This window comes from Musca autumnalis, unplaced genomic scaffold (assembly GCF_047663935.1).
Source record: "Musca autumnalis isolate F117 unplaced genomic scaffold, ASM4766393v1 scaffold_1, whole genome shotgun sequence".
Lineage (NCBI taxonomy): Eukaryota > Metazoa > Arthropoda > Insecta > Diptera > Muscidae > Musca > Musca autumnalis.
The window spans coordinates 3,043,757-3,058,310 of NW_027411644.1; the positions used below are offsets into that span (position 1 = coordinate 3,043,757).

Here is a 14,554-nt window from a genome sequence, read left to right on the forward strand (position 1 = left end):
TAACAACTTCAACAGAGTTTCGGAATCACCACATACCACTGGGACCATGGAAATACCCGTAGAAAAAAAAAACGAAAAAATCCTGGTGTCGGGAAGTGGAAATGATGGGGTCAAGACTAGTCGTTAAAGTTCATGTCTTGCCAAAGCTCCAGAAAAAAAAATCGAAAATTACCTGCTTCCCTGCTTCAAAGAATGAAAATTGCCAAAAGAAATGTGTTTTTATAAATGGAATTTCTAAATTTTGCGAAAAGGTCTGGTCTGTACTTTGTTGTTTAGCTCTTCGTCGTGTCTGTGGACGGCGAAAAAGCAACAATTCTCCAAAGGCTATGGCTATGGCTAACGTGCGTCATATTACCCAACCCATTACAATTTCCACTTATTTTTTGTTTCTTACACATTTATCCTTCACAGTGTATGTTGTATTTTTTCTTTGTCTTTCTTGGACCTCTTTTGGAAGAAAAACGAAAATAAAAGGAATGGAAACCAAATGGAAAAATTATGAGAATCACTGGGGGTATCATGTGTGTACATACATTGGTTCGGCGAGTGGTGGAATTTGATTTTGTGTTTTATTTTTCTGTTGCTATTTAATATTTGTTGTTGTTGTTATTGTTAGTAGATTGGTAGATTTTGTAGTGTATTAATTTGTATAGATTTTTAGTAATCCAACGGCAGTAATTGTCAAAATTTTCTATGATGTTGTTGTTGTTGTTGCTGCTGGTGGTGATGCTGACTCTGACTCTGGTTCTGCTGCTGTTGTGGTTCGTTTCAGTTAATACTGAATGTTTCACACCCCAAAACGAGGACTTTCACAAAATCGTCGTATGTATATTTCGTTTTTCTCGTCTTCCACTTATTTCACTTGGGCTATGCACACATTTAACACACGGATTGACTGACTGTCTGTCTGACTAACTGACAGCTTTGATTGTACACTTCTTCTTTGCATGGGTTTTCTTTCTATTCAATTCACTCGAAAAGGATTCCGTTTTACATTTAATTTTTTCTCTTTTCATTCGTTACAATTTATTTTTAATTCGATTTTTCAAGTCGGGATTATATATGTATATATTTTTTTTAATTTGTTGTTATAGAAAATAGCGTGTTGTTGTTGTTGTAAGACTTGAAACTCGTTTTATACATATATTTATGTGTATATAAATTTGTATATTTATTTTTTCTTCTTCATCAATTACAATTATAAAAATCTACTTCAACGACACACTTGGTACACGCAAAGTTTAACCAAAACGATTTCTTCAACCCGCGGGCTCTGAGGCAACTACTGCCAGCTTGCGTATGGAGCACAAACGGCTTCACGACAAAACACTTCAGTGAAAATCATTCGACTACAAACTACACTCTACACCAGCTACAAGAGAGCATAACACTCTCTGAACGGATGTATCTCTCTCTCCGCAGAAGATGGAAACGCACCCAAATGGAAGCTGTGCGCACACTTTTACCAGGATGCTCTGATGCGCCTTCTCTTTGTCGTGTCGACAACTGTCCTGTGGGGTTCTCTGTTTGTTTACGGTATTTTACTTACAGCAGCCAAATAGACAGTTCAACCAATTAATTGGTTTCCCCGTTAGTGTATCCATCACTTAATCGGTCTACATTTGGGTGAAATCTTCCACAGTGATCCTGATCTATCTTCGCCAACTCGAATTACGAAGAGAATGATTCTGTCAAATCCCAAAATATGTAAGTCAGTGAATTAGGGCGTTTTTCCTCATATATACAAAAGTCGAATATCCCTTTGTTTTGTTCGGATTCAACGACACACTTGCTGGCCAATGTTGGAGACTTTTCTCACGGATTTGCCTCGCTCTTTGGAGTGCGCTATGCTCCGAATTCGTTTGACTCTTTTTGTGCTTTTGATCCCATAGTTTCCTTTGTTTGGAGTAGTTACACATTGCTTTCACTTCTCTACTCCATCTTTCTTTCTGGTGGTCTGTATTACTCCGGGTGATTACAGAGCAGAGACGACATCATTACCAACAAAATTAGTAACATGCACAGCCACACTCTGCTGTCGCTTGTTCTGCTTTTGTTAGCCCAGCTAATAATTTACATACTGGGCGTGGATGCTGTACATGTGAGTTAGAACTCATTCGCTCACTTGACGAGCAGTAAAGCGCACGAAGTCAATGAAGAACATTGCGAATTCCTCAGCAGACATGAATGCCATCGATAAAACTATCACCCCCCGTATCGTTTTTTAATTCTTGTTTTGGTCGTAGTTATGTATGTGTGTATGTACGTCATTTCAAGACTTTGGAGCGGCCAATGAGGATACACACAGACGTACAAACAGATTCAACATCTAAACAACAAAGGACGACAGTATATGTCTGTATGTGTGTGTGTATAGATAATTATGGTTTTTAGTAAACTTTTGCGTGGTACAAAGACAAGAGACCGCCGCTGACTTTTTCGACTCGATGTGTTGTTCAGTTCAGGTTATGGAATGTTGTTTTTGTTTGTTTTTGGTTACCATGTTCGTGCGTTCTTCGTTTGTCCGTCCGTTTACTGACTTTGTGAATGAACGAATGAATGAATATTATTTCTACGAAGGTATGTATGTATCTAGGTACATATGAATGTATGTTACTTGTACATTTGCACATACTTGTAAATATGTGTGTGGTATGCATGTGTTATTAATAAACACAACGGCTAACAACGACAAAACATTTGAATGTCTGATAGGAAAACCACAATTCCATGTTGAAAACAAACACTTACAACCACACACACACACATACACTGACATGCACACGTGAAACAAATGAAAATCCACATTTTTCATTTGCATTGCTTTCAGTGGCCAGTTCGTTTATCCACACTTTAATTATTGTCATTCCATTCGCAGGTTGTCAAGTGTCATATCCAATCCACATCACATTGATCTTAAAATAAAAAACAAAACTTTAATAATTTGGTTGTCGTTGTAGTGTTTCATTAAATATTATCTTAAATATATGGAATATGTGCATTAATTTGTACACACAAAAAATAGCACTTTTTCAATTGTTAGTTGATCTAATTTTTAGGACAACACTGTAACGAACATTTTAAGTAACAAACATGTCGATGAGTTACTACCTCAATTTCGTATCTTAAAAAAAACTAAAAACAAAAAACTAAATACAAATTATTAATTTTTTGAAAAGACGATATTTGGATAAAAGTTAGGGTTTTGGAGTTTCCCGCAAAATTGCGATTGATCGAAAGTGAATCAATGTTTCCGTAATTTTTCCACCTTTCCACATGGTTATATAAAATATAATATCGGTTCCACATAGCAACATTTCTTAGAGACCCATGGCCAAATTTTCAGAGAGTTTCGTTCCGAACAATAGCTGACCCGATATCGTTCTATCGATCAAAAACCGAAAAAAAATAAAAATTGATTTGGGTTATATGTTCTGCGGATTTAGCCACAGTTACCATTTCCACTACGAACAATAACGTAATCAGACATAAAAGATGAAAATATCTGCTTTGATATACAAATTTCATTTATTGAAAATTTGCCTATTAGGGCGAATATCATTTTCTAATATTAATTTTAATTAACTTCTCGTTGCAGTCGAGCATAATGACCGATGATTTGCAAGTGAAAAACGAAAGCCAAAGATTCGAACCGACACAACCACCATTTTGTGACCGGTTTCGCCGTTGTTGGTAGCGGTTCATCAGACATATATGCTCTGTCATCGAACCTTTTCCTTTTCAAATTTTTTCAAATTCAATTTGTTTTTTACAGTTGTGGATATTTGTCCACCGAGAGTTTTATTCCAAAAACATTTAAACTACAATACAAACTACACAAAAAGTACAACACAGCACTATAGGTAATTTGGCATGTATGGGCTTTTTATACATTTTTTTTTATGTACAAAAGTGGACTAAAACAAAGAAATCTGTAGTAAAATTCGGTTAAAGCGAACATCGGATAAAAGAAACTACGTTTATAACGAACAAACTTTTTTGTTCGCATAGAATTTTACTTAAGATTTGCACACACATCCAACTTCCCAAAACGACCACGATTATAAGGAACAAAAAAGTTCAACCCGCTAGTAGAATTTCTTATAATTTGTTAGTATTTACAGGCCTGCTTCTGAGCACAACATATTAACATATTTTAATATTTACAAGTAAGCTGAAATAAGAATTTTACAGACGAACACGTTTATAACGAACGCCAGAAATAACGAACAAATTTTGTTGTTTCTACCCCTTATTCTTATTTTACTTATTTTATTCATTTGAACCCAATCAACGCGATTAAAACGAAAAAACGGTTATAACGAACTAAAATTTTGATCCGCGAAAAGATTTGTATAAACATTGACATGTTAAAAATGTTGATTCAAGAATAGGTCTTTATAAACATTATTTGTTTAAAAGGACCAAATAAATCGTGTAAGTATGATCCCTATTTATAACGAACAAGTAAAAGAAGGCTATAGTCGGACGGGGCCGACCATGTGATACCCTACACCACTTCCCCTGGGCACTAGTTTCCGCGGAATTTATTTATATGATTGCGAAGTTTCCCTTGTTCCTTCGGGGATGTTGTGGGAATATATGTATGTATGTGTATGTATGATTGCGACACGTTACACATTATTTTCATTAAGGAAAAAAAAGGAAAAAAACCTTAATGGGCCCTTCGCGTTTCTGATTCCTGGGATTGAACTGAGCAAAAAAGTCTACTGGACCATATGTCTACCGCGAAAATCGAGCCTCCCGATTTTGACTTCAAGTTTTTTATTGGCGTTTTTTGGATATTTTGGCGTATAACAGCCAAACCATTGAGATTTGCGACCCAACATAAAGACCAAAATTGTAGCCAACACAATAATTAAGAACTCTCTAGTACATCGAAATTATTGGAATGCTCCTTCAGGCAGTTTCGGCCTTGATAAAGTGTACGTTTGTCGGCAAATATCGATAAATGTCATTGTGCTACAAAAGTTGACCAGAAAAATATTCAAGCGTTCTGTTACAAAATTCTATCGTGTTGGCGTCCATGGACAACGAAAATACTTTTGGTTCGGTTGGGACACTTCGTTTTATTATTTTATAATGGTAAAAGTAGTGAAAATCTGGGTTTCTTACATTTTCAAATTTAAACGGGCATATCTTCTTTTTTCGCTACGGATTTCTATTGATCCCTTTTCCTATTAAAGAGGTGAATAATATCTTCCGAATAAGCTATTGTTATGGCTAAATGGCTAAATTATAGTGGTTGATTCATACCAATCGCCGGAGCGCTTTTTTAAATTAATCGCGATCAAAGTTCACACACAACGGTTTTTAGGGTTTCAGGATTTTGCTTGGAAACCGCAAGTCCAATCGAAATGGGGCTAAAGAAAATGTTGTAGCAGTGAAAATTCTCTACAACATTTGTTTAATCCCATTTCAATTGGGCTTGCGGATTCCATGCAAAATCCTAAAAACCTAAAAAACCCTTAAAATGTGACCTTTGACCGCGATTTATTTCAAAATCCCTTTGTTGATTTTTTGATTTTTTTGATTTTTCTCATCTATGATCATTGTAGATTCAGAATCTACAAAAACGTCCCAGGTGTAAGCACCTTCCACTTAAAGTTAGTTAAGGCCCACCCAGAGAGGGTCTGTCTGCAATTATGACGTATCTGACATACATTTCTTACGTATATTACAAACGTCTTAAAGGTCGTAAACCTAGCCAAACAAACAAGATTTTTGACAGAACTTTCACCGCGATTTATTTAAAAATTCCTCCAGCGATTTATTTTGTTTTTGGATTTTTCTTGCTGTTTCAGAATCTTCAAAAACTTCCACAGATGTAAGCGGTTTTCATTTAAAGTTAGTTAGGGCGCAGCGTACATGACATTGTTTTATAAGGATGTGATACAGTCAGTGCATTGTCCCAATTTGAACTCCTATATCAATAATGGTAAAACCTACGAAAATATCGTGGTCAATCTTGTAGAGAATTTTCACAGCTACAACCCATTTCAATAGGACTTGCGGTTTCCAAGCAAAATCGTGAAAACCTAAAAACAACATACAAATTTGAACTTTGAACGCGATTTATTCAAAAATCCATTCGTCGTTTTTTTTTTGTTTTTTTTTCATCTATGAACATTGTAGATTCAGAGTCTGTAAAAAACCTCTCAAGTGTAAGCACCTTCCATATAAAGTTGGTTCAGGCGCACCGTGATGTTGGACAGTAATTCCTTCATTTAACTGCTACATTGATATAGTTTGCATCAAGTGAGAGGTTAAGAGTTGGTTTTCAAGTTTAGTTTTGTAAGTTGTCCGAATATGCCCCCAGAATTTAAATTACTGATTGAAAATTAAATTTGGATATTTTCCCACAAAAGTTATGGACAATTTTACACGCTAAATACTATCCGATCATTATCAACAATTATTGGCACTATCCTTGACCAAAACTATTATCTCGGATAAACATTTGTCAGTATTGAACTATAACTGCGATCTGTAGCGTTATTAAGGTTACATTACCCACAATTAAAACTGAGGGATCCCTGCATATACTAGGCTGTAACTCTGTTATCTGACCACGTACATCAACATTATTAGCATCAATAGGAAGGTCAAGCGTTAAAGATATGCTCATTTCACTAAAAACTTCACCAATTTTCACACACAAAAGTTCTGGTCCATTTAACTCGCTAAATATTACCTGATCATCGCGTTAAATTCCAAGCTACTTCTCTGTCGTAACATACAATTTCGCACCGATCAGACTACCATTGCATCCTACAGAGCTGCTACAAAATTGTTTTTGATTCATTTCACCCCCTAAATATTTCACGATCATCGCCAAAAACTAAAGGGGTCTATTCTGGTCTGAACCCAAACTCCATTTCTTTTGGGGATGAATGTCCATAAAGAGAATATATGTTTCTTAATGTACTCATTGGGTGCCTCCGTGGTGCAATAGTATGCACACCCGCCTTGCACGTTAAAGGTCATGGGTTCGATTCCCAGACCAGGCAACATCAAATTTTCAACGGTGGCAAAATACCCCTCAGCGATGTTGGCAACATTTCCTGACTATTTCAGCCATGTAAAACTTCTCTACAAGTGGTATCTTAGGACACCCCGTTTGGACTCGGCAATAAAGAGTAGGTCCCATATAATTGAGCTAATATGAATCGGAGTGCACTCATTGATATGAGAGAAGTCTCCTTGTCCCATCTGGGATGTTTGTTGAATAATTATAAATTATAATATACTTTCATCCCCAAAACCTTGTTGCGCAGTGTAATTTCCCTTTTCTTCTTATGTCTCTATGCCCATTCTGCCCCGCCCGTCTGTCTGTTGATATGAATATATAGCTGTAAGGTAGATCTTTTAAATTTGGCAAACCCAAAATGCATCCACTTCGAATTCCTAGATGTTAGCCACAACCCGTTAACAAAACAATTCTCTCCTTGAGCGGCTAATACAAAATATTTTCTATTTAAATCGCTGCTGCCCTGAGAGTCTTACGTAGTTACTTAATACCGTTATAAATGCAGAAATTTTTGTTTTATCTTACTTTCCAATATAAATAATTTAAAAAGTGAAAAACATTTTACTCTGCCATTATTCATGTTTGCCTCAAAAACAGTGCAAATTGCCTACAGTGCAGTGTTAGAAGAAGATAACGCGGGTAGCCGTAAAGTAGAAGTATCCCAATAGGATACCGACGTTAAATATTGTATTTCTGATTCACTGACTAATGGAGTGCTTTTCAACTTTTTAGTACACCGAAAGCTATTTTCAATTTATTTCACATTCAGTACAAAGAAGGCTATTTAAGGCCAATTATACATGTATTAGCAGATTAACTGACAATATTAAAAATATTTACCAAAGAAATGAATACAGATTATCATTAAATGGTACTTAATAGATGGTTAAGCCTCCATAAATTTTCAGAGTCGACCAAAAGTACTAAGCTGTGTTCCTTTACTTACCTGAGGTTACCATTTTTACCATTTACTACCATTTTTAACCTGCAAAGCGTTCCTTAACCCCAAAAAGTGGTAAAACTGGCAGCAATTTTTAAGAGAGTTAGATAGGAGAGAGAGCACATATGCCTTTCTCTTCTACCACAGGCTACCAGACAAATTTCTGCAGGTAAAAAATGGCAGAACTGATTTTTCGACTTTTGTTTGACGATTATTTCACAATGAAGAAAGAAATAGACAAAACCCAGAAGAAAAAGTCGAACGCTGACAAAACTAAATAAAAAACTGTGAAATAAAAGACGAAAATTGATTTTTTATGTTTCTTTTTGACATTGCTGCCAGATTTACCACTTTTCCGCTAAAAATGTTCACGAGAGACCAATTTAGAGCAATTTTGACACTTTTCTCTTTTAACACTCTTACCATTAAAACAGTAAAGGAACAAAGCTCTAGTAACCAGCGAACGTAAAAATACTTTATGAAACATTTCCAATGGTTTCGTTTCGTATTTTCCATAGGAACCATACAAAACGAAACATAACCCACGTTGACCGAACTCGTTGTTTTTTTTCGTTTTGTTTACATTCGTAAGTGCGAATAAAACGAACAGCGAAAAGTTCTCAATTCCACAACAACAGATAGAAAACGAAAAAGTGCATGACACTTGAACGATTCAATGAATGATTCGTTTGGTGGTTGAAAATATCAACCGTAGTATTTCCAAGTATGCTGATGTTGATAGGGTTGTTGTGTGTGTGTGAGTGTGGCATTGATCATTTCGCACAGCAAATGTTTCCCAAAAATTCTTTCTATTTCGGTGGTGAATGAAACCACTCGGCAAAGCCTAGTCGAAGTTCTGTAAAATCAAGAGTTTTAGCACGATTCACAAGGGAGTTTTTAAAAAAATATTTTGAGCGGAGCTGTGGCCTTATTAATGTAAAAAATTAGGAAAAATGGATCAATGGAAACGATTTTTGTTATTTTTCTCTTTCGAGACGAGCTGATTCATCACTTTGGTGAGAAGCGCTCATCAGGTGTATCTTGTGTGGCAATCTGACTATGTCTCTACCCTAAATTTTCCGTTCCATATATACTGAATTTATTGCGAAATTGCAATTAGGAATTCAATGCAACGGATTTTTTAGTTGGCAATGCCAACTCTAACAATCGCATTCATTTACGATTTTTTTTTTTTCAGGTCGGACTTTATTTCCACACAGCTGCAATTGTTTCCCACATGTAGTCACATTTAACTGTACTAGAGTGGGATATGGAAAACGATTTTTGCTGTGTTAATTTCCAATTAGTGGCTTTACAACATAATGTAGGACTTAATGCTCAAAGAAGAAGTTAAAGAATACCCTTCAGATATGAGGTTTCTAATGTATTATTTTTTAATATATTCACTGTATCTACCTCAAACGGATGGTGACATTTTGAAGACTGAAAAATTGGGTTTTTGAATTGTTGCTCTAATCGGGACGCGCATCCGGATTTATATAAAAGCTTTATATGTGATTGTAGTACTTGCGACTAAGCATTTTTGCATGTATAGCTCGAGACTGTAACCTTCGTAGGATCGCCGCAATCCACTCCCAAAGTAGAAAATTTTGTGCGTACATTTTTCAAAAAAGCCTATTTTTTGGTTCAAACTTTACAACTGTCATACGATTTCCGTGGAAACCCTCGTGAATTTAGTTTTTGCATTCCGAATCTAGTAAGCCACGGCGTATATAAATCCATCCACTAGATCGGCGGATATGATACCCCTCAAAAATCGAAAATCTTCAAAAAAAAAAAAAAATAGAGCGATACGCCTGTTTAAAATGTGCGAAAACAGGGATTTAAAAACTATCGCGAATACGGAGATATATTACATTTACATTGGCGATTACAATGCAAAGGTTGGAAACAATAACACCAACATTGAAGCGGACATGGGACAAAATGGCCTAGGCAACATCAGAAACGAGAACGGAGACCGGCTCGATGACTTCTGTGCAAGACATAGTCTATTCATTGGAGGCACAAGCTTTATTCACAAAGATATACACAAATATACGTGGCATTCCCCGGACGGTAGAACCCGAAACCAAATTGATCACATCATAACCAGTAAACTCATCGTGGGCTCCTTAATAGATGGTAAGGCAAAGCGAGGTGCTGACATTGATAGCGACCATCAGCTACTAGTTGGAACTTTCAGACTACGACCCGCTGCAATTAAAAGGAAAAAGGCAACTTCCAAATACAATATAGTCAGATTGCAGAACCAAGCCAGGCCGGAAGCATACAACTCAGCCATGAGATTAAACATTGGTGATGTAAATAGCGTAGCGACATCATGGGATTCCATTGCACAATCATGTAAACAAAGTGCTCAAACCATCCTTGGACAAGGTGTAGAACGCAGGAAACCATGGATAAGAGAGTCAACATGGTCAGAAATAACAAACCTCAAAATTCTGAAGAATAGAATGGAAGTCGCTCGCACTCCCACTGAAAAGGCTGCAGTGAACGCGGAATACAGAAGATCAGCAGCAAACTTTAAGTATCTCACTCGTATCGACAGAAAAATTTACTACAACAACATCGCAGATGAAGCAGAGCATGCATCAAATGTTGGTAGCATGCGCCAAGTCTACGTAGATATCACATTACGAGCACAACAACAATCAAAGACAAAAATGGAGCTGAGCTTACTACACCAACCGAGCAGCTAAATCGATGGCGCGAATTCTTTGTGGAAAATCAAGCGACACTCCCCTAAAGCGAACATACTGTACGCTCAACACTTTCAAGACGAAACTAAAGACGCGACATTTCAACGCAACCACCAACGGTTCCGGTACCGGTTGAACTTCTTAAAAATTAGCAGAAGCCCTAACACTTGTAGTACGCAATGCATGGGTCTCAGAACAAATACCAAATTCATGGAAAAAATGTGTCATAATAATGATCCCCAAAAAAGGCGACTTGAAGGGGTGCAAAAATTGGAGAGACATTACCTTACTAAACGGTTGTAAAACTCATGGCCACCTTGAGATAATGCTACGAAGCGAGAAAGCTCGAAGCTGGTTTCCGTCCTGGCAGATCATGTGCAGAACATATTAACACTTTGCGAATCATTATTGGGCAGGCTAAAGAATATAACTCACCGCTATATTTATTGTTCGTCGATTTTGAACGAGCTTTTGACACGGTAACCCGTGAGGCACTGTGGGATATTCTCTCTCTAAATGCAATCCCCCACAAAATTATCCAACTGATCCGCGAGTTATACAGTAACGCAACCAGCTACGCAACAACTTCGGGTGTAAAACAAGGATGTATACTCTCACCAAAGTTATTCCTCATAATGCTTTACTACGTTGTGCACCAAACAAACAACGAAGCACCATGTGGCATCCAATGGAAACTCAACAACCGCCTAAATGACATTGATTACGCAGATGACATCTGCCTAATGGCACACCGCTTTGTGGACATTCAAGCAATTTTAAACAGGACTGTAGTGAATGCATTACACATAGGTCTTAAAATAAATAACAGGAAGATAAAAATGGTGCGAATTGGCAGTAATGTAACGACGCCTTTGACTGTAAACGACATTGTCATTGAAACGTCGACACCTTTAGCTTTTTGCAATTTAATTGCAATGGACTCCGAGGTAAGATCGAGGAAATAGTAGATTTCATGAGTCGGAAGAACATCAAGGTCGCTGCGGTGCAAGAAACCAAGCTCAACATCAACTGTAGCTTACAACATTGTGATGGTTACAATGTGCTAAGGAAAGATAGCACCAGAAGTGGAGGTGGGGGATTAGCTTTCCGATTGCACCAGTCTGTCCAATACATACCTATCTCGCTTGAGCCTTTCTCTAATGACCCGTACATGGAATGTATGGGGGTAGCAGTCAGGTGTGGAACTGCCGAGATAGAGTTGCTGAACGTATACATCTCGCCGAGAAATAGCTGTATCTCAGATTACGTGCCTAACATTAGCCCGCTTTTGGAAGGTCATAATCGTCTGGTCCTGGGGGACTTTTATGCGCATCATGAGACGTGGCATTCGGCCCTCGGAAACGACCAGAGAGGTACAGCGCTGGCTGAGCAGATTGATAGCTCTACGTTTTGCACGGTCAATGAGGACGCCTCTACCAGAATTAGAGTAGAGTGTCACAGCTCGCCAGACGTAACCATCGTGTCACCTGGTCTGACAAATGACGTGGCAACCCGTCATTTCCCTTGGATCAGACCATCATGGAGACAATTATGGCTCCATTAGCAGACCACCCAATTTCATTACGTCAATCATAAGAAAGCTGATTGGCCGAGTTTCAGAGAGTTCAACCATCACCGCTTCAGAGAACTGCCCAATCCTTCTGATGTTCTGGTACCGGATAGGACGTTCCGAGACATCATCCCTGCTGCAGCCGCTCGCCGTATCCCTGCTGGTCGAATACCCGCAGTAAGACCAGACTTCACAGCAGAGGCGACGGGATTAGCAAATGAGCGTGATGAGCTTCGCCGAACCAACCCCAATGACCCCAGAGTCAGGGAGCTGACACTGGAAGTTAACAGGCTGGTCGGCGAGCAAAAACGGAACAAGTGGTTAAATCATCTGAAGAGTTGCAACACTGGAGCAGGTATAGGTGAATTGCGGGCAACGGTTAAGTCACTCTCGAACCCTGGAAGAAGGGAAGATAAGACCTCAGTCACGTTTGGCGACGTGACGTTGACTGACCCGAAGAGGTGGGTAAGTTATTTCAATCGACAGTTTGTCGAGCACCCCGAGAGTGACAGGGCGAAGAGAAGAGTATTACGTCGCATCAGATCTCTGCCTGCCGAGGAGGAACCACCACAGTTTACAATGGATGATGTTGCCAATGCCATCAGGAACGCTAAATCATCCATAATTGGACCCTGATGGAATCTCCATGATAATGCTGAAGCAGCTGGATGAGCTGGGAGTGGAGTATCTCACTAAAGCTCTCAACTTGTCGCTATCCACCCTCATTGTTCCCGAAGACTGGAAAATGGGCAGGGTGACCCCCACTACGGAAGCCCGGCAAGGATGCCAGCAAAAGTGAATCGTACAGGCCGATTTCCCGTAGCCCGTAGCAAAGACCCTTGAGGCCTTAGTCCTCCCCAGTGTCAGAAATAGCTATCAAGTTGCCGATCATCAGCATGGATTCCGTAAGCAGCACAGCACGGCAACTGCTCTGCACGCCATTACCACACATATTTGTCAAGGACTCAACCAGAGACGGCCGTGCGATAAAACAGTGATGGTGGCGCTTGACTTATCAAACGCCATTGATACAATCAGGCACTCCACGCTGTTTGAGGACATTGAGCAGACAAACCTCCGGCCAAGCTTGAAACGTTGGATAGTCAATTATATGTGTGGACGCCAGTCGTACGTGGAATTCAGGAACAAGAAGTCCAACCCCCGTAGAGTGAAACAGGGAGTTCCCCAAGGTGGGGTGATATCTCAGGAACCGTTTAACCTCTACCTCTCCTGTATTCCGCCCCCTCCAGACGGCATCGAAATCGTAACGTATGCGGATGATGGCACGATCCTGGCGTCGGGTACCTATCCTGATGTCATCTGTGAGAGACTGAACAACTATTTAACCAATCTTACCGCCATTTTCCATTCGAGGAATATGCAGATTTCCGCCACAAAATCAACAGCCACTCTGTTCACCACATGGACAGCGCAGTTTGGAAGAGAATTGAATGTCGTGATCGACGGTAGCAGAATTCCGACCACAAACTGCCCCAACATTTTAGGGGTCACAGTCGAGACTACTTTCACGTGGGGCGCGCACGCCACAGCTATCTGCGACAAACTGAAAAGTAGAAACAAGGTCCTCAAGTCCCTAGCCGGCAGCACTTGGGGTGCAGATAAAGAAACCTTGTTGACCACATATAACGCGATAGGTCGGTCTGTGGTAAGCCATGCGGCGCCAGCCTTGTCCCCGAGATTATGTGATACAAATTGGAAAAAGATTCAAACTTGGCAGAATGCCGCCCTGAGAACAACAACAGGGTGCCTCCTCAATTCTTCAGTGGACCATCTACATGAGGAGGGAAAGATTCTACCAGTAAAGCAACACAATGAGATGCTTTCGTTGCAGTACCTGCTTGGATGTTACCGTGACAGCCATCCCAATCACCATCTTGGGGGTGGGCCCGGGACATACAGGCAGATCAGGAAGGATATCCATGCTCTAGAGGGAGAGGTCAAACGATACAGGAGAGAACCCCCAGATCAACAAGCGTATCAAGCAGGTTTAAATAGTATTCACACGTATGCAAGGCCTTAGGCAGTTATAGTGTGAATGAAGTCCTCGAAATACATCCCCCATCTATTGTAGCTGAGGAGCGTCAGCTGCCACGACAAACTAGAGTAGTTTTGGCTCAACTACGCTCGGGATATTGCAGTCGCCTAAATTCTTATTGGGCGGAAATCGACCGCGCCGTGCAAGACATCTGCCCAGTATGTGGCATGGGCCCGCACGACCAAAACACCTTTTCAACTGCCCAGCCAACCAT

General features: G+C 39.4%; 2 protein-coding genes across 2 annotated transcripts in view; one reads left to right on the forward strand and one right to left on the reverse strand.

The window, feature by feature from the left end:
* Positions 1 to 1,338, reverse strand: part of nAChRalpha1 (nicotinic acetylcholine receptor alpha1) — a 126,165-nt gene extending 124,827 nt beyond the window's left edge. The window contains exon 1 of the mRNA XM_073958643.1: positions 534 to 1,338. The gene's annotated coding sequence lies outside the window, so the exon portion shown is untranslated. The remainder of the gene's footprint in view (positions 1 to 533) is intronic.
* An 8,590-nt stretch (positions 1,339 to 9,928) lies between these two features.
* On the forward strand, positions 9,929 to 10,714 carry LOC141391066 (uncharacterized). Its single transcript, XM_073963987.1, has one exon. The coding sequence runs from the start codon at positions 9,929 to 9,931 to the stop codon at positions 10,712 to 10,714; it is 786 nt and encodes a 261-aa protein (XP_073820088.1).
* The last annotated feature ends 3,840 nt before the right edge of the window (positions 10,715 to 14,554 follow it).